The sequence below is a fragment of the Vulpes lagopus genome, chromosome 4 (genome assembly GCF_018345385.1).
Source record: "Vulpes lagopus strain Blue_001 chromosome 4, ASM1834538v1, whole genome shotgun sequence".
Lineage (NCBI taxonomy): Eukaryota > Metazoa > Chordata > Mammalia > Carnivora > Canidae > Vulpes > Vulpes lagopus.
Genome location: NC_054827.1, coordinates 89962934 through 89986216, shown reverse-complemented (window position 1 = coordinate 89986216; position 23283 = coordinate 89962934). Strand labels below are relative to the sequence as shown.

The following is a 23283-nucleotide window of genomic DNA, read 5'->3' as shown; positions in this document are numbered from 1 at the left end:
TGTGGTTTTAACATGGTCCTATGATGTGTAAATGGGAAAATTGACTATTGAGAAATGACAGTTTCTTAGTGACATATCAAGATGGATAATTTTTTCCCTACAATTTCCCCCCCAAAAGACAAGTAATTTAAGTGATTGGCCAAGTTCTCTTTTCCAGAGGGTTGTTCATAGGGAGGAAGGTCAGGGGTCAAAATGAGGTATAAGAGTGTCATTGCAGTGAGCAGACACAGAGGGAGGTTTTTTTTTTTTTTTTTTTTTTAATTTATGATAGTCACAGAGAGAGAGAGAGGCAGAGACACAGGCGGAGGAAGAAGCAGGCTCCATGCACCGGGAGCCCGATGTGGGATTCGATCCCAGGTCTCCAGGATCGCGCCCTGGGCCGAAGGCAGGCGCCAAACCGCTGCGCCACCCAGGGATCCCCCAGAGGGAGGTTTTTGAGGAGCTGCTGTAAAGCCTTAGGAGAAATGGACAGATGAGGAGGACTTTGCAATATTCTGGTTCAAATCATGTATCACGTCTTCAAGGAAATGTACATTGAAGATGTGTGGTATACAACAAGGTTTCTGGAATTGCATTTGTATTTTATTTGATTCCTCATTGGGCATGTTAGACTTCAGGGTAGCCCATCTGGGTTAAGGTTACGGGGGTAAAGGTCTCTAAAGCTCAAATTTTGGAAGGAACAAGAAAAAAAATTTAAAAAATAAAAAAACACTTGGGACACCTAGGTGGCTCAGTGGTTGAGTGTCTGCCTTGGGTTCAGGGTGTATTCCTGGGGTCCAGAACTGAGTCCCACATCGGGCTCCCTCTGAGGAGCCTGCTTCTTCCTCTGCCTATGTCTCTGCCTCTCTTTACGTATCTCTCATGAATAAATAAATGTTTTGTTTTGTTTTGTTTTGTTTTGTTTTGTTTTGTTTTGTTTTAAAGAACCCTTGATGCAAAGATTGAGAACCTTGGAGGTTCTGAATTTTATCACGTAAAAGTTATCTGAAGTCTGAGCAGAGCCAAAAAAGTGCAAAGGGATGGAAAATAAGAAACAGGGGGGGGGGAGCAATTTCACAGAATTGAGAACTTCAGGGTTTTTGTTTTTTGGGTTTTTTGCTTGAGTTGGTATGAGGTTGGATTTTGAGGCACTTTCATTAAACAGCATTTGTACATAAAGTATCTTTAGGAAAAAAAAAACATCATTAGTATAAGTGAGCTTACTATATGTTCACAAAGCTGCAAGACAATTTTATATGCTTTTCAACTCTTAAATCTTACAATATCTAATTTTGGCCACAAGCCAAATTTTAAAATGCATGACATGAACAAAGATTGAATGCCTCTGATGAGTATAATGATTGTTTTCTCTTCTACAGTTACACGAATGCACTACTCACCATTAAACTGGAAGCCTTATCCCAAGGGCAAGATAACTTAAGCTGGAATGAAATTCAGAATTGTATTGATATGGTTAATATTCAAATTCAAGAAGAAAATGATCGTAAGTATAGAACAGTTCGCTTCTCTTAGCATAATGAGAGAATAAAGGTGTTTAGACAACTTAGTTTCCTAGATTAGGGATGCAAAATTTTTGTTCATGTTGTTTTTGAGAGTACACTCTTCTGATAGGCACATATATATATTTATATATAGATTTTATGCCTATAATACTGCACCAACATATTATACACATTACAAAACATATGTAAAAAGACATTAAAAGGATAGAATAAAAAAACATAGGTAGAAGTCCTCATGTTTTCTTATTTATTTGTACTTCAGAATTGAATACTCTAGGTAGCTCAGCTTGTTAGGCACTCAACTTTATCTTGACCTTTCAATTGGGCATTTTTTTGAAATACAACATAGGTTCCTGCCCTAGGAAAAAACTCAAAACGCAGACTAACCATTGTTTTAGGATCACAAATCACAATGATTCACCAGTGGTTTGGGTGCTTTGGCTAGTGCAAATCAAGGGTAGGACTCCTCTGTTTGGGTAAGCAAAACAGAAGATCAGATCCCATCTTTGTTTTCTAACTTTTCCCTGGTTCTTTCTGGCAATATCCAGTCCAGGTCTGCTTTGATGACTTCTATATGTTCTGCTTATATGGCAAAGGTGCATTGTTCTCAGTGCTAAATGGTTGCATTTTTACTCTCATTCCTTTTTTTTCTTTAAGATTGATTGATTGATTGATTTGAGAGAGTGAAAGTGCAAGCAGCAGGAGGGTAAAGGGAGAACCTCAAGCAGACTCCCTGCTGAGCATGGAACCCCACATGGGGCTCAATCTTACATCCCTAAGATTGTGATAAGCTGAAGTCAAGAGTCAGACTTAACTGACTGAGCCACCAAGATACCCCTTTACTCTCATTCTTAAATTGATTAAAAAGCAGGGTGGAGGATGCCACTTTGTCCCAGACTAACAAATAGAGCCTTTGCTTTTTTCAGGAAAAGAATGTCGTAACAAATAATATTTGTATAACTTAAAAAAAAGAATGGGTTTTTTGTAGATGGATATTATTCCTAAGCAAAAATATCTTTGGACTGATACAGCATTTACCTCTCCAGGCAACTGTACTACTGCTATTTTCCATGGGCTGTATAACATGGCCACTATCATATTTCTTCTCATTTTCATGTAATGAACATGCCATAACCACAACAGTTATTTCAGAGACTTCCTTATCATATTTCCTTTCTAGAATTTGTGGAATTCAGTGCAGAATATTTAATATATCTGTGTTTTGGTTTGTTTTGTTATGTCAAACCATGGTATTTTTGTTTAAAGTTCTTGAAGTATTGAGTTTGATATCCTATGTTTAGATAATTGCTTTAAAAGCTAAATAAATATACCATTGTGGACAGGTACGAATTGCACAATATAGTAATTAAATCATCTAAAAGAGCTAAGGATTTTTCATGGACAACTTGAAAGTGCATTACCCTTCCTATCCCACGCCTGCCACACATTTCAAGGTTTAACCATGTGTCTGAATTGTGATATGGATAAGGATTTACAGCCAATGGGACATGACAAATGTGGAAGGTGAATTTAATGGAGAATCTGCTAAATGCATTTCCTCAGATTTGGATGCTCTGTTGATTTCTCACTGAAAAGTTCCAGTAGAGCCATAGAGGAGCATCATTTTAACCATGTAGTCTAGACAAGGTATATTTCTTTCTTTGAATTTTTGCTTTTTTAATTTGGTAGGTACTCTTCTTTGTAGGTTACTTCATCTGGTGTCTCAAATATAAAATCTGTAAGAGAACGCCCACTTTTTCATTGGATTAGAACATTATAGTCTTATGTGATGGTTTAAAAAAGTTGGTCAGGCATCTCTGTGCTGTCCACAAGAGACCCATTTTAGACCTAATGACACCTGCAGATTGAAAGTGAGGACAAGGTGAACCATTTATCATGCTAATGGACATAAAAAGAAAGCTGGAGTAACCATACTTATATCAGACAAAGTAGATTTGAAACCAAAGACTGTAACAAGAGATGATGAAGGGCACTCTATCATAATAAAGTTGGATCCAACAAGATGATCTAACAATTATAAACACTTATACCCCCAACATGGGAGCACCCAAATATATGTCAATAACAAACAAAGAAATACATTGATCATAATACAATAATAGTAGGGGGCTTTAACATCCCACTTACAATAATGGACAGATCATCTAAGCAGAAAATCAACAAGGAAACCATGGCTTTGAGTGATACATTGGACCAGATGGACTTAACAGATATAATCAGAACATTTAATCCTCAACCAGCAGAATATGCATTCTTTTTGGGTACACATGGAACATTCTCCAGAATAGATCACATATTGGGTCACAAATCAGGCCTCAGTGAATACAAAAAGACTGAGATCATACCATGCTTATTTTATTTTTCTTTTTCTTTTTTTTAAGATTTATTCATTTATTCATGAGAAACACAGAGAGAGAAAGAGAGAGAGAGAGAGAGAGAGGCAGAGACACAGGCAGAGGGAGAAGCAGACTCCATGCAAGGAGCCCGATGCAGAACTTGATCCCAGGTCCCCAGGATCACACCCTAGGCTGCAGGCGGCGCTAAACCGCTGCGCCACTGGGGCTGCCCCATGCTTATTTTCTAATAAGCACAATGCTATGAAACTTGAAGTCAAGCACAAGAAAAAAATTGGAAAGACCACAAATACATGGAGGTTAAAGAACATCCTACTAAAGAATGAAGGGATTAACCAAGAAATTAAAGAATCAATTTAAAAATACATGGAAGCAAATGAAAATGAAAACATGACAGTACAAAACTTTTGAGATGCAGCAAAAGAGGTCACAAGAGGGAAATATATAGCAATACAGGCCTTCCTCAAGAAACAAGAAAAATCTCAAATATACAACCTAACTTAAAGGAACTAGAAAAGGAAGAGCAAATGAAGCCTAAAGCCAGCAGAAGAAGGGAAATAATGAAAAGCAGAAGTAAATGATAAATAGAAAACAGTAGAACAGATTAATGAAACGAGGAGCTGGTTCTTTAAAAGAATTAATAAAATTGATAAACCTCTAGCCAGATCAAAACAAAAAGACAAAGGACCCAAATAAATCATGAATGGGAGAGATCACAACCAACACCACAGAAATACAAACAATTATAAGAGAATATTATGAAAAATTTTATACCAACAAATTGGGCAACCTGGAAGAGATGGATAAATTTCTAGAAACATATAAACTACCAAAACTGCAAGAGGAAGAATAGAAAATTGGAACAAACCCATAACCAGGAAAGAAATTGAATCGGTAATCAAAAATCTCCCAACAGGGGAGATTTGGGTGGCTCAGTTGGTTATGCATCTATCTGACTCTTGATTTCGACCCAGGTCATGATTTCAGGGTTGTGAAATTGAGCCCCTATCATCCTGCTTCACAGTGTTCTGGAGGCTGCTTGAGATTCTCTCCCCATCCCTCTGCCCACCCCGACCCCTTCACTTAACACTCTTTCTCTCAAAAGAACAACAAAGCACAAAAAAACAAAACAGGGATCCCTGGGTGGCGCAACGGTTTGGCGCCTGCCTTTGGCCCAGGGTGCGATCCTGGAGACCCCGGATCGAATCCCACATCAGGCTCCCGGTGCATGGAGCCTGCTTCTTCCTCAGCCTGTGTCTCTGCCTCTCTCTCTCTCTCTCTGTGACTATCATAAATTAAAAAAAAAAAAAAAAAAAAAAAGAAAAGAAAAGAAAAGAAAACTCCCAACAAACAAAAGTCCAGGGCTAGATGGCTTCCCAGAGGGAATTCCATCAGACATTTAAGGGAGAGTTAATACATGTTCTTCTCAAACCATTCCAAAAAAACAGAAATGTTAGGAAAATTTCCAAGCTCATCCTACAAGGCCAACATTACCTTGATTGCAAAACTAAAGTCCTCACTTAAAAGGAGAAGTACGGGCCAATTTCCCTGATGAACATGGATATAAAAATTGTCAACAAGATGCTAGCAAATTGAACCCAATAGTACATTAAAAGAATTATTCACCACAATCAAGTCAGATTTATTCATGGGTTGCAAGAGTGGTTCAATATTTGCTAATCAATCAATGTGATACCCCACTTTAATAAAAGAAAGGATGAGAACCATATGATTCTCTCCATAGATGCAGAAAAAGCATTTGACAAAGTACAGCATGCATTCTTGATAAAAACCCTCAACAAAGTTGGGATAGAGAGAACATACCTCAACATCATTAAGGCCATATACAAAAGATCCACAACTAACATCATCCTCAATGAGGAAAAGTGAGTAAAGTCTCAGTATACAAAATCATTGTACAGAAATCTGTTGCACTTCTATACACCATTAATGAAGCAGTAGAAAGAGAAATCAAGGAATCAGTTCCACATATGACAGCACCAAAAACCATGAGATACCTAGAAATAAACCTAACCAAAGAGGCAAAAGATCTTTACTCTGAAAATTGTAGAACCCTCATGAAAAAAATCGAATATGACACAAATAGAAAAAAATTCCATGCTCACAGATTAGAAGAACAAATATTGTTATAATGTCTGTACTACCCAAAGCAATCTACACATTAATGAAGTCCCTATCAAAAAACCACCAGCCATTTTCACGGATACAGAACAAACAATCCTAAAATGTGTATGGAACCACAGAAGACCCCAGATAGCCAAGGCAGTCTTGAAAAAGCAAAGCAAAGCAAAGCTGGAGACATTACATTTCTGGACTTAAAGCTGTATTACAAAGCTGTAGTCATCAAGACAGTGTGTTAACTGGCACAAAAACAGACACATAGATCAATTGGACAGAATAGAAAACCCAGAAATAGACTCACAACTATGTGTTCAACTAATCTTCCACAAAGCAGGAAAGAATATCCAGTGGAAAAAAGACAGTCTCTTCAAATGGTGTTGGGAAAACTGGACAACACCACGCAGAATGAAACTGGACTATTTTCTTACACCATACACAAAAATAAATTCAAAATGGAGAAAAGACCTAAATTTAAGACCAGAAGCAATCAAAATCCTAGAGAAAAACACAAACAACCTCTGTGACATCAACCATAGCAACTTTTTACTAGACACGTCTCTGGAGGAAAGAGAAATACACAAAAATGAATTATTGGGACTTCATCAAGATAAAAAGCTCTGCACAGCAAAGGAAACAGTCAACAAAACTAAAAGGCAACCTATGGAATGGGAAAAGAATTTGCAAATGACATATGTGACAGAGGGCTATTATCCAAAATCTGTAAGGAATTTATCAAGCTTAACACCCCAAAACCAAAAAATCCAGTCAAGAAATGGAGAGAAGACATGAACAAACATTTTTTCAAAGAAGACATACAAATGGCCAACAGACACATGAAAAAGTGTACAACATCACTCATCATCAGGGAAATACAAATCAAAACTACAATGAGATGCCACCTCACACCTGTCAGAATGGCTAAAATTAACACAGGAAACAACAAATGTTGGTGAGGATGCAGAGAAAGGGGAACCCTATTATACTGTTGGTGGAAATGCAACCTGGTGCAGCCACTCTCAAAAATGGTATGGAAGTTCCTCCAAAAGTTTTAAAAATAGAAATACCCTACAACTCACAATTGCACTACTAGGTATTTATCCAAAGGATACAAAAATACTGATGCAAAGGGGCACATGCACCACGATGCTTATAGCAGCATTATCATCAATAGCCAAATAATGGAAAGAGCCCAAATGTCTATCACTTGATGAATGGATAAAGAAGATATGGTGTGTATGTGTGTGTGTATACATACATATACATAATACATAACAAATATTATTATATATATTATAAAATATAATATTCCATTGTGGAATGGAATGGAATATTAGCCATCAGAAAAATGATGTTTTGCCATTTGCAACCACATGGATGGAACTAAAGAGTATTATGCTAAGTGAAATAAGCCAGAGGAAGACAAATACCATGTGATTTCACTCATAGGTGGAATTTAAGAAACAAAACAGATAAACATATGGGAAGGGTAAAGAAAAAAAGGAGAGAGGAAAACAAGCCATAAGAGACTTCATGAGGAGCGCCTGGGTGGCTCAGCAGTTGAGCATCTGCCTTCAGCTCTGGGCGTGATCCCAGGGTTCTGGAATCGAGTCCTGCATTGGGCTTTTTGTGAGGAGCCTGCTTCTCCCTCCGCCTGTGTCTCTACCTCTCCCTGTGTGTCATGAATAAATAAATAAAATCTTTTTTTAAAAAAGAGAGACACTGAATGATCGAGAACAAACTGGAGGTTGATGGAGGGAGGGAGGTGGGGGATGGGATAGATGAGTGATAGGTATTAAGGAGGGCACTTGTTATGATGAGCGCTGGGTGTTATATGTAAGTGATAAGTAACTAAATTTTACTTCTGAAACCAATATTACAATATATGTTAATTAACAAAAGTTTAAATAAAAGCTTGAAACACTAAAAGAAAGTAGTGGGAGAACAAATAAAGAGCTCCATTCTGGTTGTGCTGTTTGATGTGGGAGACATCTTATGTAAGCAGTAGACATTCTAAACCCTCTGTTCTCCTTATATCTTATGTTTTTATTTTGGTCACCTTAATTGAGTATCTTTTTCCTAAAAGCCATCTTTTATTTACTTTTTTATGCAGATAGCTCAACAGACTCCTAGGCATAGAGTAAGTGCTTAATAAATGTTTAATAATTTCTCAAAAATAAACCTCTTTTCCCCTCAAAAAAAAAAAATAAAGAAGTGGGTCATGGACTGAAGCTCAGCAGTGGGATTATCCCTTTTCTTATAAACAAAGGAAGTGATGCAGATGTGCCCAGGGGGCTTCTGGGTAGGTGTTTCAGCTCCCATGAGGTCATTAACTATGACCTCAGCAGCTTGTATTCTTAGAAACATACCAAACAAAAACTTAAACAAATGATTTCAATCAAGTCAGCTGGAATGCAGTCATTCCCAGGTGATTGGCCGTTAGGAACACATATTCTCTTTCTCAGACGTAGTTCTGTTAAGATCATTTTTGGATGGGGTGTTTGAAAGTATTTAGAACAGTCTGCGAAAGGGACTTTGTGTCTAGGGTATGATCTGAAGTATTCCGTGCTCTCTAGGTTATAATTTCTATGGTAAAATGGTGATACCTTGTGTGTGAATAGTACATACTTTCCTGAGTTCTTCAGTGTTTTGAGATAATGTAATTTGCATGTTAGAGAAGTATTTTTGCTTATTCTTCAAGCAGATTGAAGTGTTATAATCTGGAATAATTTCTGGGCATTTGAAATTGTCCCTTCTACAGATAAGTCTTTTCATTCTTTTTTTTTTTTTTTTTTACCTAATCTGGTGTAAAGGTCTTTATTCATTTGTTCATTCAAACTTACACTTATCCAATGCTGACTAAATGCTAGGGATTTATTTTTTTTTTAAGATTTTATTTATTTATTCATGATAGTCACAGAGAGAGAAAGAGAGGCAGAGACACAGGCAGAGGGAGAAGCAGGCTCCATGCACTGGGAGCCCGACGTGAGATTCTATCCCGGGTCTCCAGGATCGCGCCCTGGGCCAAAGGCAGGCGCCAAACCACTGCGCCACCCAGGGATCCCAGTCTTTTCATTCTTAATGAGGTGGTGTTTATGGGTATCTATTCAGGAGATACTTTGCTAAATATTTTTAATTTGAGCATCAAAAAGAAGATAGTTCTTATAAATTACAGGTATGAAACAGTAGTTTCATACCATGTCATATTTGTAAAGTGTGTTTGAAAAATAGCTAACAAAATGGCAATAAGTTTGGCCTTAAGAATTTTTATTTTCTAAGCTTTCTGCTGGTTAATGTTTAGTTTCTTTACTAGTTTTTATCCATCAGTACTGACCAGGGAAGCACATACCCCTGTTAGTGTGTGTATGTGTGTGTATGTTCATAGACAGTTGACCCTTGAACAATGTGGGTTTGAACTGCACGGGTCCACTTATACTTGGATTTTTTTTTCATCAGTACAGTATTATAAATGTATTTTGTTTTCCATATGGTTTTCTTAACATTTTCTTTTCTCTAGCTTATAATAAGAACACTGTATGTAATACATAAAAACATACAAGATACTTGTTAGTTGACTATGTTATCAGTAAGGCTTCCTCCAATCAGTAGTAAGCAAATAGTAGTTAAATTTTGGGGAGTCAAAAGTTATACATGAATTTTTGACTGCATGAGGGATTGGTGCTCCTAACCCCCACATTGTTCAAGGGTCAACTGTATATTAAGTATATTCATGAATATACATATATACACTAGTATTTTATGACTGGCTGATAGCTTATTTTTAATAATTATGTGGTACTGAGAAGGGGCCTCCAAATAGATATCTTTTGCTAGAGTTGCAGAAACTTGTCAAATTCCATAGCTTGGCTTCTGTATTTTTCATTCCTGGACCTTATAGTCTATTTCCTAAGATCCTGTGGTGTGGTAGAGATGGTAGAAAGTTGAACTGATGAATATGGTTATTCTTCTTTCGGTATATCCATGAATTAGGGCTCCAGATGTTATTTTACCAGGTAAAATGTTATGGAAACAACTTGTGATATTAATCAGCCATATTCAAATCTTAAAAATATCCTAAAACATGAGTGACTATGTTAATTTCTGTGGAGCCTACCTTACACTTCCAGCTACATGTAGCTACTTAATTTTTTTATTTTTATTTTTTTAATTTATTTATTCATGAGAGACACAGAGAGGGGTGGGGGGAGAGAGAGAGGCAGAGACCCAGGCAGAGGGAGAAGCAGGCTCCATGTAGGAAGCCCAACGCGGGACTCGATCCTGGGACTCCAGGATCACGCCCTGGGCCAAATGCAGTGCTGAACCACTGAGCCACCCGGGCTGCCCTCATGTAGCTACTTTAATAATTAAAATTAGATAAAATTTAAAATTAAGTTCTTCAGTTTTAGTAGTCACATTTTAAATGCTTAATACTTACATATGGCTAATAGCTACTATATTGGACAGGCCCAATAGAGAACATTTTCATCATCGCAAAATGTTCTACTAGACACCATTGGACTCCATTGACCTGGAAATTCACTCTACTGGTCTATAGGGAATTGATTTTGAACTCTCTCTGTTTTGCCATCCTTTACAAAGCGATGAAGTGGAGTAATCAGAAGACTAGAAAGCATGTGTAGAATGTAAAGGATAGAAGAATGTAATCCAAACGTCTTGGTACTTTAGTTTTCTTTTCTGTACATCTTTATGTTAAATTCTTCCAGCCCTGTTATTCTTTGGTTCCATCATCCACTATCTTGGCACTGCTGTCTAAGTGAGATTTACACTAGAAATTAGCATCCTTGTGCTACTTGTATGTAAAGTAGTCCTCCCATTTTATAACAGATTCATTGAGAGAGATATATATATTCATATATCATAAAATTGACCTGTTTATGTGTTTTTATGGTGACTTTTATGTGCTTAAAAAGCTTTACTACCATCACCACTGTATAAATTCAGAACATCTTCATCACCCCGAAAAGATACTTGGTACCCATTAGCAATCACTCCCTTTCCCCCTCTTCCCATCCCCCACCAACCACTAGTCTGCTTTGTTTCTATGGATTTTCCTATATTATGAATATTTCATATAAGTAAAATAATGCAACTAACGTGTCTTTTTATGTCTCCCTTCTTTCATTCAGCATTATGTTTTCAATGTGTCCGTGTCAAATACTTCCTATTCTTTCCTAGGTTAGGTAATATGCCATCCTCTGGGTATACATTTTGTTTATCCGTTCATCAGTTGATGGATATGTAGGTTGTTTCCACTTTTTAATTGTTAAAAATATTTTTATAAACATTCCTGTGTAACTTTTTATGTGAACCTGTGGTTTCATTTCCCTTGAGTGTATGAACTTAGGAGTTTAATATTTTAAGGCACTGCCAGTTTACCAATACAACTGTACCATTTCCTGTTCCTACCAGCATTTTATGAGAGTTGCAATTTCATCACATCCTCACAACACTTGTTATTGTTTGTCTTTTCTATTACAGCCATCCAATGAGTATTAAGTGATATCTCATTGGGATTTGGGTTTGCCTTTTCTTAATAGATATTGATAATATCTATTAAGATATTATCTGATATTGAGTATCTTTTCATGTGATTATTAGCTATTTGTATATCTTCTCTCAAGAAGTATATTTCAAGGCCTTTATCCATTTTAAATTGGGCTTTTTTTCATTGCTGAGTTATAAGAACTCCATATATACTTGGTATACTCGTATATAAGGTATAAAGTCTTTATCAGATACAGAGCTTGCAAGTATTTTCTCCCAGTCTGTAGATTGTCTTCACTTTCTTTGGTGTCTATGAAGCACAGAAGTTTCAATTTTTACAACATCCCATGTATTTATCTTTTTCCTTAGCTGTGTTTCTGGTGTCACATTTAAACTTACTGCCCACCCCAAGGCCACAGACTTACTCCTGTTTTCTCCCTAAGTGTTACATAGTTTAAGCTTCTACACTTAAATCTGTGATCCATTTTAGGTTTGTGTTTTTGTTTGTTTGTTTGTTTGTTTGTTTTTGCATATGCTTTACTCTTATGCGTGTGGATGTCCACTTGTCCCAGTGCCATTTGTTATAAAGACTTAGATCTGTTGAGTTGTTTTGGCACTCTTGTCAAAAATCTATTGATCGGGATGCCTGGGTAGCTCAGTGTTTGAGCATCTGCCTTTGGCTCAAGATGTGATCCCAGTTTGGGGATGAGTCCCACATCAGGCTCCCTGTAAGGAGCCGGCTTCTCCTTTGCCTGTGTCTCTGCCTCTCTCTCTCTCTCTGTGTGTGTGTGTGTGTGTGTGTGTGTGTGTGTGTGTGTGTGTCTCATGAATGAATAAATAAAAATCTTAAAAAAAAAAAAAAGAACAACTAAGTTTAGCGCAGCCTGGGTGGCTCAGCGGTTTAGCGCCACCTTCAGCCCAGGGCGTGATCCCGGAGACCCAGGATCGAGTCCCACGTTGGGCTCCCTGAATGGAGCCTGCTCTGCCTGTATCTCTGCCTCTCTCTCTCAATCTCTCTCTCTCTCTCTGTGTATTTTCATGAATAAATAATTAAATCTTTAAAAAGAATCGATTAATCATAAATGCAAGGGTTTATTTCTTTTTTTTTTTGCAAGGGTTTATTTCTGAACTCTAAATTCCTTTCCACTAATCTGTCCATCTGTCCTTTTGCCAGTATCATGTGGTATTGATTAACTGTAGCTTTGTAATAAGTTTTGAAGATGAGAACTCCCATTTTGTTGTTTTTTCAACATTGGTTATTCTTGGTTCCTTGCATTTACATATGGATATTAGACTCAGTTTGTCAATTTCTGTTTGAAAGAAAAAGGCAGCTGGGATTTTCATAGGGATTACACTGAATCTATAGATCACTTTGAAGACTATTTCCACCTTAACAGTATTAACTCTTCAGATCCATGAGCATAGGATGGTTTTTCAATTTATTTAGGTCATCTTTACTTTTTTTACATGGTGTTTCATAGTTTTCAGTGAACATGACTTGTGCTTCTTTGGTTAACTTTATTGCTCTGTTTTCCTTAAGTAATTATAATATGTGATGGGAATCCATCCCAAGTGGAATTTTCTCCTCAATTTCATTTATACACACTTACGTAATGTGTATAAATACAGTTGATTTTCCTACATGTATCTTGTATCCTGCAGCCTTGCTGTGCTTGTTTATTAGCTCTTACAGTTTGTGTGGAGGGGGGCCCCATCCCCCTTTCTTCTTTTTTTTTTATAATTTATTTTTTATTGGTGTTCAATTTACCAACATACAGAATAATCCCCAGTGCCCGTCACCCATTCACTCCCACACCCTGCCCTCCTCCCCTTCTACCACCCCTAGTTCGTTTCCCAGAGTTAGGAGTCTTTATGTTCAGTCTCCCTTTCTGATATTCCCCACACATTTCTTCTCCCTTCCCTTATATTCCCTTTCACTATTATTTATATTCCCCAAATGAATGAGAACATATAATGTTTGTCCTTCTCCGATTGACTTACTTCACTCAGCATAATACTCTCCAGTTCCATCCACATTGAAGCAAATGGTGGGTATTTGTCATTTCTAATGGCTGAGTAATATTCCATCATATACACAAACCACATCTTCTTTATCCACTCATCTTTCGATGGACACCGAGGCTCCTTCCACAGTTTGGCTATTGTGGCCATTGCTGCTATAAACATCGGGGTGCAGGTGTCCCGGCGTTTCACTGCATCTGTATCTTTGAGGTAAATCCCCAACAGTGCAATTGCTGGGTTGTAGGGCAGGTCTATTTTTAAATCTTTGAGGAACCTCCACACAGTTTTCCAAGGTGGCTGCACCAGTTCACATTCCCACCAACAGTGCAAGAGGGTTCCCTTTTCTCAGCATCCTCTCCAACATTTGTGGTTTCCTGCCTTGTTAATTTTCTCCATTCTCACTGGTGTGAGGTGGGATCTCATTGTGGTTTTGATTTGTATTTCCCTGATGGCAAATGATGCAGAGCATTTTCTCATGTGCATGTTGGCCATGTCTATGTCTTCCTCTGTGAGATTTCTATTCATGTCTTTTGCCCATTTCATGATTGGATTGTTTGTTTCTTTGGTGTTGAGTTTAATAAGTTCTTTATAGATTTTGGAAACTAGCCCTTTATCTGATATGTCATTTGCAAATATCTTCTCCCATTCTGTAGGTTGTCTTTTAGTTTTGTTGACTGTATCCTTTGCTGTGCAAAAGCTTCTTATCTTGATGAAGACCCAATAGTTCATTTTTGCTTTTGTTTCTTTTGCCTTTGTGGATGTATCTTGCAAGAAGTTACTGTGGCCAAGTTCAAAAAGGGTGTTGCCTGTGTTCTCCTCTAGGATTTTGATGGAATCTTGTCTCACATTTAGATCTTTCATCCATTTTGAGATTATCTTTGTGTATGGTGCAAGAGAATGGTCTAGTTTCATTCTTCTGCATGTGGATGTCCAATTTTCCCAACACCATTTATTGAAGAGACTGTCTTTCTTCCAGTGGATAGTCTTTCCTCCTTTATCGAATATTAGTTGACCATAAAGTTCAGGGTCCACTTCTGGGTTCTCTATTCTGTTCCATTGATCTATGTGTCTGTTTTTGTGCCAGTACCACACTGTCTTGATGACCACAGTTTGTAGTACAACCTGAAATCTGGCATTGTGATGCCCCCAGATATGGTTTTCTTTTTTAAAATTCCCCTGGCTATTCGGGGTCTTTTCTGATTCCACACAAATCTTAAAATAATGTGTTCTAGCTCTCTGAAGAAAGTCCATGGTATTTTGATAGGGATTGCATTAAATGTGTAAATTGCCCTGGGTAACATTGACATTTTCACAATATTAATTCTGCCAATCCATGAGCATGGAATATTTTTCCATCTCTTTGTGTCTTCCTCAATTTCTTTCAGAAGTGTTCTATAGTTTTTAGGGTATAGATCCTTTACCTCTTTGGTTAGGTTTATTCCTAGGTATCTTATGCTTTTGGGTGCAATTGTAAATGGGATTGACTCCTTAATTTCTCTTTCTTCAGTCTCATTGTTAGTGTATAGAAATGCCACTGATTTCTGGGCATTGATTTTGTATCCTGCCACGCTACCAAATTGCTGTATGAGTTCTAGCAATCTTGGGGTGGAGGCTTTTGGGTTTTCTATGTAGAGTATCATGTCATCAGCGAAGAGGGAGAGTTTGACTTCTTCTTTGCCAATTTGAATGCCTTTAATGTCTTTTTGTTGTCTGATTGCTGAGGCTAGGACTTCCAGTACTATGTTGAATAGCAGTGGTGAGAGTGGACATCCCTGTCTTGTTCCTGATCTTAGGGGAAAGGCTCCCAGTGCTCCCCCACTGAGAATAATATTTGCTGTGGGCTTTTCATAGATGGCTTTTAAGATGTTGAGGAATGTTCCCTCTATCCCTACACTCTGAAGAGTTTTGATCAGGAATGGATGCTGTATTTTGTCAAATGCTTTCTCTGCATCTAATGAGAGGATCATATGGTTCTTGGTTTTTCTCTTGCTGATATGATGAATCACATTGATGGTTTTACGAGTGTTGAACCAGCCTTGTGTCCCGGGGATAAATCCCACTTGGTCATGGTGAATAAATTTCCTAATGTACTGTTGGATCCTATTGGCTAGTATCTTGTTGAGAATTTTTGCATCCATGTTCATCAGGGATATTGTCTGTAATTCTCCTTTTTGGTGGGATCTTTGTCTGGTTTCGGGATTAAGGTGATGCTGGCCTCATAGAACGAATTTGGAAGTACTCCATCTCTTTCTATCTTTCCAAACAGCTTTAGGAGAATAGGTATGGTTTCTTCTTTAAACGTTTGATAGAATTCCCCTGGGAAGCCATCTGGCCCTGGACTCTTGTGTCTTGGGAGGTTTTTGATGACTGCTTCAATATCCTCCCTGGTTATTGGCCTGTTCAGGTTTTCTATTTCTTCCTGCTCCAGTTTTGGTAGTTTGTGGCTTTCCAGGAATGCGTCCATTTCTTCTAGATTGCCTAATTTATTGGCGTATAGCTGTTCATAATATGTTTTTAAAATCGTTTGTGTTTCCTTGGTGTTGGTAGTGATCTCTCCTTTCTCATTCATGATTTTATTAATTTGAGTCTTCTCTCTCTTCCTTTTAATAAGGTTGGCTAATGGTTTATCTATCTTATTAATTCTTTCAAAGAACCAACTCCTGGTTCTGTTGATCTGTTCCACAGTTCTTCTGGTCTCGATTTCGTTGAGTTCTGCTCGAATCTTTATTAACTCTTTTCTTCTCCTGGGTGTAGGATCTATTTGCTGTTTTTTCTCTAGCTCCTTTATGTGTAAGGTTAGCTTTTGTATTTGAGTTCTTTCCAGTTTTTGAATGGATGCTTGTATTGCGATGTATTTCCCCCTTAGGACTGCTTTTGCTGCATCCCAATGATTTTGAACGGTTGTATCTTCATTCTTATTAGTTTCCATGAATCTTTTTAATTCTTCCTTAATTTCCTGGTTGACCCTTTCATCTTTTAGCAGGATGGTCCTTAACCTCCACGTGTTTGAGGTCCTTCCAAACTTCTTGTGGTGATTTAGTTCTAATTTCAAGGCATTATGGTCTGAGAATATGCAGGGGACGATCCCAATCTTTTGGTATCGGTTCAGACCCGATTTGTGACCCAGTATGTGGTCTATTCTGGAGAAAGTTCCATGTGCACTTGAGAAGAATGTGTATTCAGTTGAGTTTGGATGTAAAGTTCTGTAGATATCTGTGAAATCCATCTGGTCCAGTGTATCATTTAAAGCTCTCGTTTCTTTGGAGATGTTGTGCTTAGAAGACCTATTGAGTATTGAAAGAGCTAGATTGAAGTCACCAAGTATAAGTGTATTATTATCTAAGTATTTCTTCACTTTGGTTATTAATTGATTTATATGTTTTGCAGCTCCCACATTCGGGGCATATATATATTGAGGATTGTTAAATCCTCTTGTTGGATAGATCCTTTAAGTATGATATAGTGTCCCTCTTCATCTCTCACTACAGTCTTCGGGGTAAATTTTAGTTTATCTGATATGAGGATGGCTACCCCTGCTTTCTTTTGAGGACCATTTGAATGGCAAATGGTTCCCCAACCTTTTATTTTCAGGCTATAGGTGTCCTTCTGTCTAAAATGAGTCTCTTGTAGACAGCAAATAGATGGGTTCTGCTTTTTTTCCAGTCTGAAACCCTGAGCCTTTTGATGGGGTCATTAAGCCTGTTAACATTCAGAGTTACTATTGACAGATAGGAGTTTAGTGTGATCATGATATCTATTCAGTCCTTGTTTTTGTGGATTGTTCCACTGAACTTCTTCTTGGGAATTTTAAGAGTCCCCCTTAAAATTTCTTGCAGAGCTGGTTTGGAGGTAACACATTCTTTCAGTTCCTGCCTGTCTTGGAAGCTCTTTATCTCTCCTTCCATTTTGAATGAGAGCCTTGCTGGATAAAGTATTCTTGGTTGCATGTTCTTCTCATTTAGGACCCTGAATATATCCTGCCAGCCCTTTCTGGCCTGCCAGGTCTCTGTGGAGAGGTCTGCTGTTACCCTAATATTCCTCCCCATAAAAGTCAGGGATTTCTTGTCTCTTGCTGCTTTAAGGATCTTCTCTTTATCTTTAGAATTTGAAGTTTCACTATTAAATGTTGAGGTGTTGAACGGTTTTTATTGATTTTAGGGGGGGATCTCTCTATTTCCTGGATCTGAATGCCTGTTTCCCTTCCCAGATTAGGAAAGTTTTCAGCTAGGATTTGTTCAAATACATATTCTGGCCCTCTGGCCCTTTCGGCGCCCTCAGGAACCCCAATTAAACGTAGGTTTTTCTTCCTCAGGCTTTCATTTATTTCCCTTAATCTATCTTCATGGTCTTTTAATTGTTTGTCTCTTTTTTCCTCAGTTTCCCTCTTTGCCATCAACTTGTCTTCTATGTCACTCACTCGTTCTTCCACCTCGTTAACCCTCGTCATTAGGACTTCTAGTTTGGATTGCATCTCATTCAATTGATTTTTAATCTCTGCCTGATTAGCTCTAAATTCTGCAGTCATGAAGTCTCTTGAGTCCTTTATGCTTTTTTCTAGAGCCACCAGTAGCTGTATAATAGTGCTTCTGAATTGGCTTTCTGACATGGAATTGTAATCCAGATTTTGTAACTCTGTGGGAGAGAGGACTGTTTCTGATTCTTTCTTTTGAGGTGAGGTTTTCCTTCTAGTCATTTTGCTCAGTGCAGAGTGGCCAAAAGCAAGCTGTATTGGGAAAAGGAGAAAAAGAGAGGAGAGAAAGAAGGAAAGAAAAGAGAAAAAGAAAAACGAAAAAAGGAAGAAAAAAGAAGAAAAAGAGAAAGAAAAAGAAAGAAAGGAAAAAGGTGGGGGAGGGAAACAAATCAAAAAGCAACAAAACAAAACCAAACAACAACAACAAAAAAAAAAAAAAAAAAAAACCACGGGGGAGTATCTTCCGATTCTGTATACTTTATAGTCCCTTGACTTCCCCTGGAACTTGTCCGTCAAGCTGGTCTTCTGGGGGAGGGGCCTGCTGTGCTGTGCTGATTTTCAGGTGTTAGCACTTGGGGGAGCTGCTCTGCCCCCTGCCTGGTGCAGGGCTCACTGGGGTTGTTTACCCCGTGAGGCCCCAGCTGGAACAACCGCAGTGGCAGAGGCCAGCTCTAGAGCCCTGGATTCAGCCCCCGCAGTTAACTCAGGGGCTCTCCGTCTGCAGGGCCTGGAGGCTCCGGGCCGGCCGCTGATCTGCTCAGCTCCAGGCAGGAGCGTCCTTGCTGTCCTGGGCCCTCCCGGCCTCTGCCTGTCCCGGGGGGAGGCCGGATCCTGGGCTGTGTCCCGGCGCCCTGTGCTCCGGAGCCTGCGCTGTTGGATTCGCGCTCCCGCCCCGCAGCCCCCTCCGCGGAGCCCCCGCCCGAGCCCCTCCGAGCTGTTCCCGGGGCCAGCTGTGCCCGCGCTGCCGCCCTTTAGGGAGCTCGGCACGCTCTCCCCGGGGCGCAGTTCCTCTGTTACTGTCCCAGGGAGCCCGAGGGCATCCCCGCCCTCCTGGGGTCCTGCTCCACCTCCCTGCGGGCCCCTTTCCGCCCGGGAAGGTTGGTGCAGCTCCTGCTTCTCCGGGCCTGGGCTCTCCTGTCCTGGGGACACTCGCCCCGGCCTCAGCCCGGCTCCTCGCAGGGCCCCTCTCCCTTGGAGGCCTTTTGTTTCTTTATTTCTTTTTCTCCCCGTCTTCCTACCTTGATAGAAGTGTGAACTCTTCTCACTGTAGCATTCCAGCTGTTCTCTTTTTAAATCTCAGGCCGAATTCATAGATTTTCAGGATAATTTGAAGGTTTTCTAGGTAATTTGGTGGGGACAGGTGATTTGGAGACCCTACTCTTCGCCATCTTGCCCCCCATCCCCCTTTCTAACTTAATCTTTGTCATAGGTGATTCTAGATAACTTACAATGTACTATGACTTAAAAGGAAAACTTTTTTTTTCCATAGGAATTGTAGCTGTAGGACACATCAATGAAGCTATTGATGAAGGGAATCCTTTGAAAACTTTAGATACTCTGCTGTTACCTACTGCTAAGATTAAAAATGTGGACCCAGACTATGCCCAGCACTACCAGGATGTTTTATACCATGCCAAAACACAGAAACTTATGGTGAGTCTTAATAGGTTTGTTGCTTTTAACTTTGCACAGTGGGTTGGGGAAGGGGAACTGGGAGGGAGGATTTTCTTTACTTGTTTTTCCTAAAGCTTATGAGCTGCTTGTCCCAGCAAATTGCCTATGGATCAAAATGGAAATAATAAGGCTGTTTTTATCCATGTGTCAAACATGAGTAGGAAGCTGGTTCCAGAGCTAATTGCTACTTCTACTTTAAAAACTCATCGCTGGGTGAATTCTTGTTCAGAGTTCGTCATTGGATATTTACTGAGCACCTACTGTATAGTACAGTGTATAGAATCTGATTGGAGGCGGGGGAATACAAAGAACACACAACACTTGAAGTTCTCTGTCCTTATCCTTAAGATGCTAAGAAACTGAGGCAGTGGGCAGTCTGGGTGCCTCAGCAGTTTAGCACCGTCTTCAGCCCAGGACGTGGTCCTGGAGACCCGGGATCGAGTCCCACCCTTCATGGAGCCTGCTTCTCCCTCTGCCTGTCTCTCTCTCTCTCTCACTGTCTGTCTCTCATGAATAAATAAATGAAATTAAAAAGAAAAAGAAACTGAGGCAGTGAGCATTCTCATATAGTATAGTTAAATAGCAGTGAGATGAGTATATGTCAAAACAAGTCCTGTACAGAGTGGTTCAGAGACAGTGGAATGTTGTAGACTAGAGTCTCAAGAGGAGTGGTCATGGAGACAAAACAGGAGCTGTACCTGAAAGGGAAGGAGTAGCTGGTTAGGTGGGTAGAAAGCAGGATGGTGTAGGCAGGGAATAGGAGTGAGGAGTGTGTGAGTATGGTGTGTTCTCCACGTGGGAGGAGACTGACCTGGGTACCGTCCCCTTAAAAAGAGAGGGTTTTTTCATCACTGCAGAGCTTAAACTGATCATGGGAGAAATTCTACAGACAGCCATTCTTGGAAGGGTACTGAAGGCAAAGTTGATGACTTGGTCTCTGACAGTGGAAGTGATGCTACATGGGACCTACCCACTTGTAGCTATCATGTTGCCAGGTGCAAGCCAAACCTCAAAGAGGTGGATATTTCCTCTTCACAACCCAGAGACAGTCTCATCTGAAACAGGAAAAACGCATTTTCCTAGAGCAAACATTTATTGAGTACCTGCTATTTGCCATGCATGATATTAAATACTTGTATGCATATTATCTCATATAGTTTTCATAATAATCCATAACAACCATATGAGTGATCTGTCTTTATTATCATCTTACAGATAATGGAATTTAGACTAAATAATTTGTCCAAAGCTATCCAAGAAGTAATTAGTTCTACAACCATGCCCTGGTGTGCCTGATTCAGAAACATATGTTATTGTGCATGGAGGCAGATGGAAAGGATGCTTATTGAACCATTTTAATAGCAAAAGACCCAAAACAATATAAATATTCATCAAGAGAGGGCCAGTTAAGTAAATTGCATTATATCCTTATAGTGAAATACTCTGCAGTCATTAAAAAGAATGAGTGAATTGGGATGCCTAGGTGGCCCAGCAGTTGAGCATCATCTGCCTTTGGCATAGGGCATGATCCTGGGGAAAGGGGAAAGGGGCAGAAGAAGAGGGAGAAAGAGAGAATCTCAAGCAGAGTCTCCACTGAGCACCAAGCCTGATGTAGGGCTCGATCTCATGACCCCAAGATCCTGACCTGAGCTAAAACCAAGGTTGGGTGCTTAACCAACTGACCCATCCAGGTGCCCCTTTACATTTTTTTAAATGACAAAGACAAAAGAAATTCTAATTTAAAAATCCAGGTGAAGGGGCACCTGGGTGGCTCAGTGGTTGAGCATCTGCCTTTGGCTCAGTGCATGATTCTGGAGTCCCAAGATTGAGTCCCACATTGGGCTCCCTGCATGGAGCCTGCTTCTCCCTCTGCCTATATCTCTGCCTCTGTGTGTGTGTGTGTGTGTCTCATGAATAAATAATGAATAAATTCTGAAAAAAAGAATGGGAGAATCTATATTGGACAATCTTCAGTATATATCTTCAGCATATATATATATATATATATACACATATATATATCATTAAGTTAAAAAAAACATGTTTCTACATGCCTCAAAAATGAGATATACACTGATTGTAAGCATATGCTTGTATGTGCATAAAATATTTCTAGAAGAAAACACCTTCTGGAAGGTGACCTAGGAAACTGGTTTACATGGGAGACTTTTTTTTTTTTAAGATTTTATTTTAAATTATCTCCATACCCAACATGGGGCTCGAACTCACAACCATGAGATCAAGAGTCACTTGCTCTACCAACTGAGCCAGCCAGGTGCCCTGGGAGACTTCATTTTTACTCCATTGTTGTGCTGTTTGGATTTCATTTTTTACAGAGTGCATATATTACATCCTGAATGTTTCTAAACTTAAAAAACAAAACAAAAAGCAGTGTAAACAACTCAAAAATGCTGTTTCCCTCCATAATTTAGTTTGAAAATAGTACCTACCGGCCCAGTCAAGGTGTTCCTTTTAAAGCAGCCAACTTCCATGTAAGTTATTAGAAATATTTTGTCATGGGACGCGTAGGTGGCTCAGGGGTTGAGTGTCTACCTTTGAATCAGGTCATGATCCTGAGGTCTGGGATCAAGTCCCACATCAGGCTCCCTGTAAAGAAAAAAATATTATTTGTATTGTCTGTATAAAGTTTGTGTGAAAGTATACAGCTGTTAAAGATCACAATGGGAAGGAGCCTCGGTGCCCATCGAAAGATAAATGGATAAAGAAGATGGGTATATGTATACAATGGAATATTCCTCAGCCATTAGGAACGACAAATACCCACTATTTGCTTCGACATGGAGGGACCTGGAGGGTATTATGCTGAGTGAAATAAGTCAATCAGAAAAGGACAAACATTATATGGTCTCATTCATTTGGGGAATATAAAAATTAGTGAAAGGGATTAAAGGGAAAGGAGAGAAAATGAGTGAAAATATCAGTGAGGGTGACAAAACATGAGACACACCTAACTCTGGGAAATAAACAAGGGGTAGTGGAAGGGGAAGTGGGCAGGGGGTGGGGGTAACTAGGTGATGGGCACTGAGGGGGGCACTTGGTGGGATGAGCACTGGGTGTTATGCTATATGTTGGCAAATTGAACTCCAATAAGAAAATTTTTAAAAAATCGCAATGGATAGGGCCTGCATGGAACTTATAGCCAGGTTTAAGAAAGACTGAGGACAATGATGTAAGTTGTTGAGAATTCTTGATCCTTGTTAACAGTATTTCAAGTGGAACCTTCCTGGGCACCAAATTCCTTTTGTCTCATGGAAAAAAGTTGGGTAATGGGCATGTTAGCACATACTTAGCAGAAATCACATTTTCTATGTTCACTAGAGGTAGTAAATTCTGAGCTATTTTAAAATCAAAGACTTTCCTTGAGAATTTATGAATTAGACCTATAAAAAGTTTGGTTTTACTACTTGTATATTTCATGTGTAAGAGATGTGTGCTTTTAACAAGTCAGTTTTGCTGCATTTTTCCCCCTGTGTGGAACTGTATTACACTTGATGACTTTATTTGCAGAAACCAATTCCTTTCATTGAAGTTTCATCATGTTAAAATTTATTATAGATTTCTTTTTCTTTCTAAA

The 23283-nt window shown here is 39.1% G+C and overlaps 1 protein-coding gene across 1 annotated transcript in view; it reads left to right on the top strand.

The window, feature by feature from the left end:
- The window catches only part of IQGAP2 (IQ motif containing GTPase activating protein 2), a 302560-nt gene that overhangs the window by 190708 nt on the left and 88569 nt on the right, over positions 1 to 23283 (top strand). Inside the window, exons 12-13 of the mRNA XM_041752928.1 lie at positions 1359 to 1483; positions 19504 to 19667. Coding sequence (XP_041608862.1) covers positions 1359 to 1483; positions 19504 to 19667 — 289 coding nt within the window. The remainder of the gene's footprint in view (positions 1 to 1358; positions 1484 to 19503; positions 19668 to 23283) is intronic.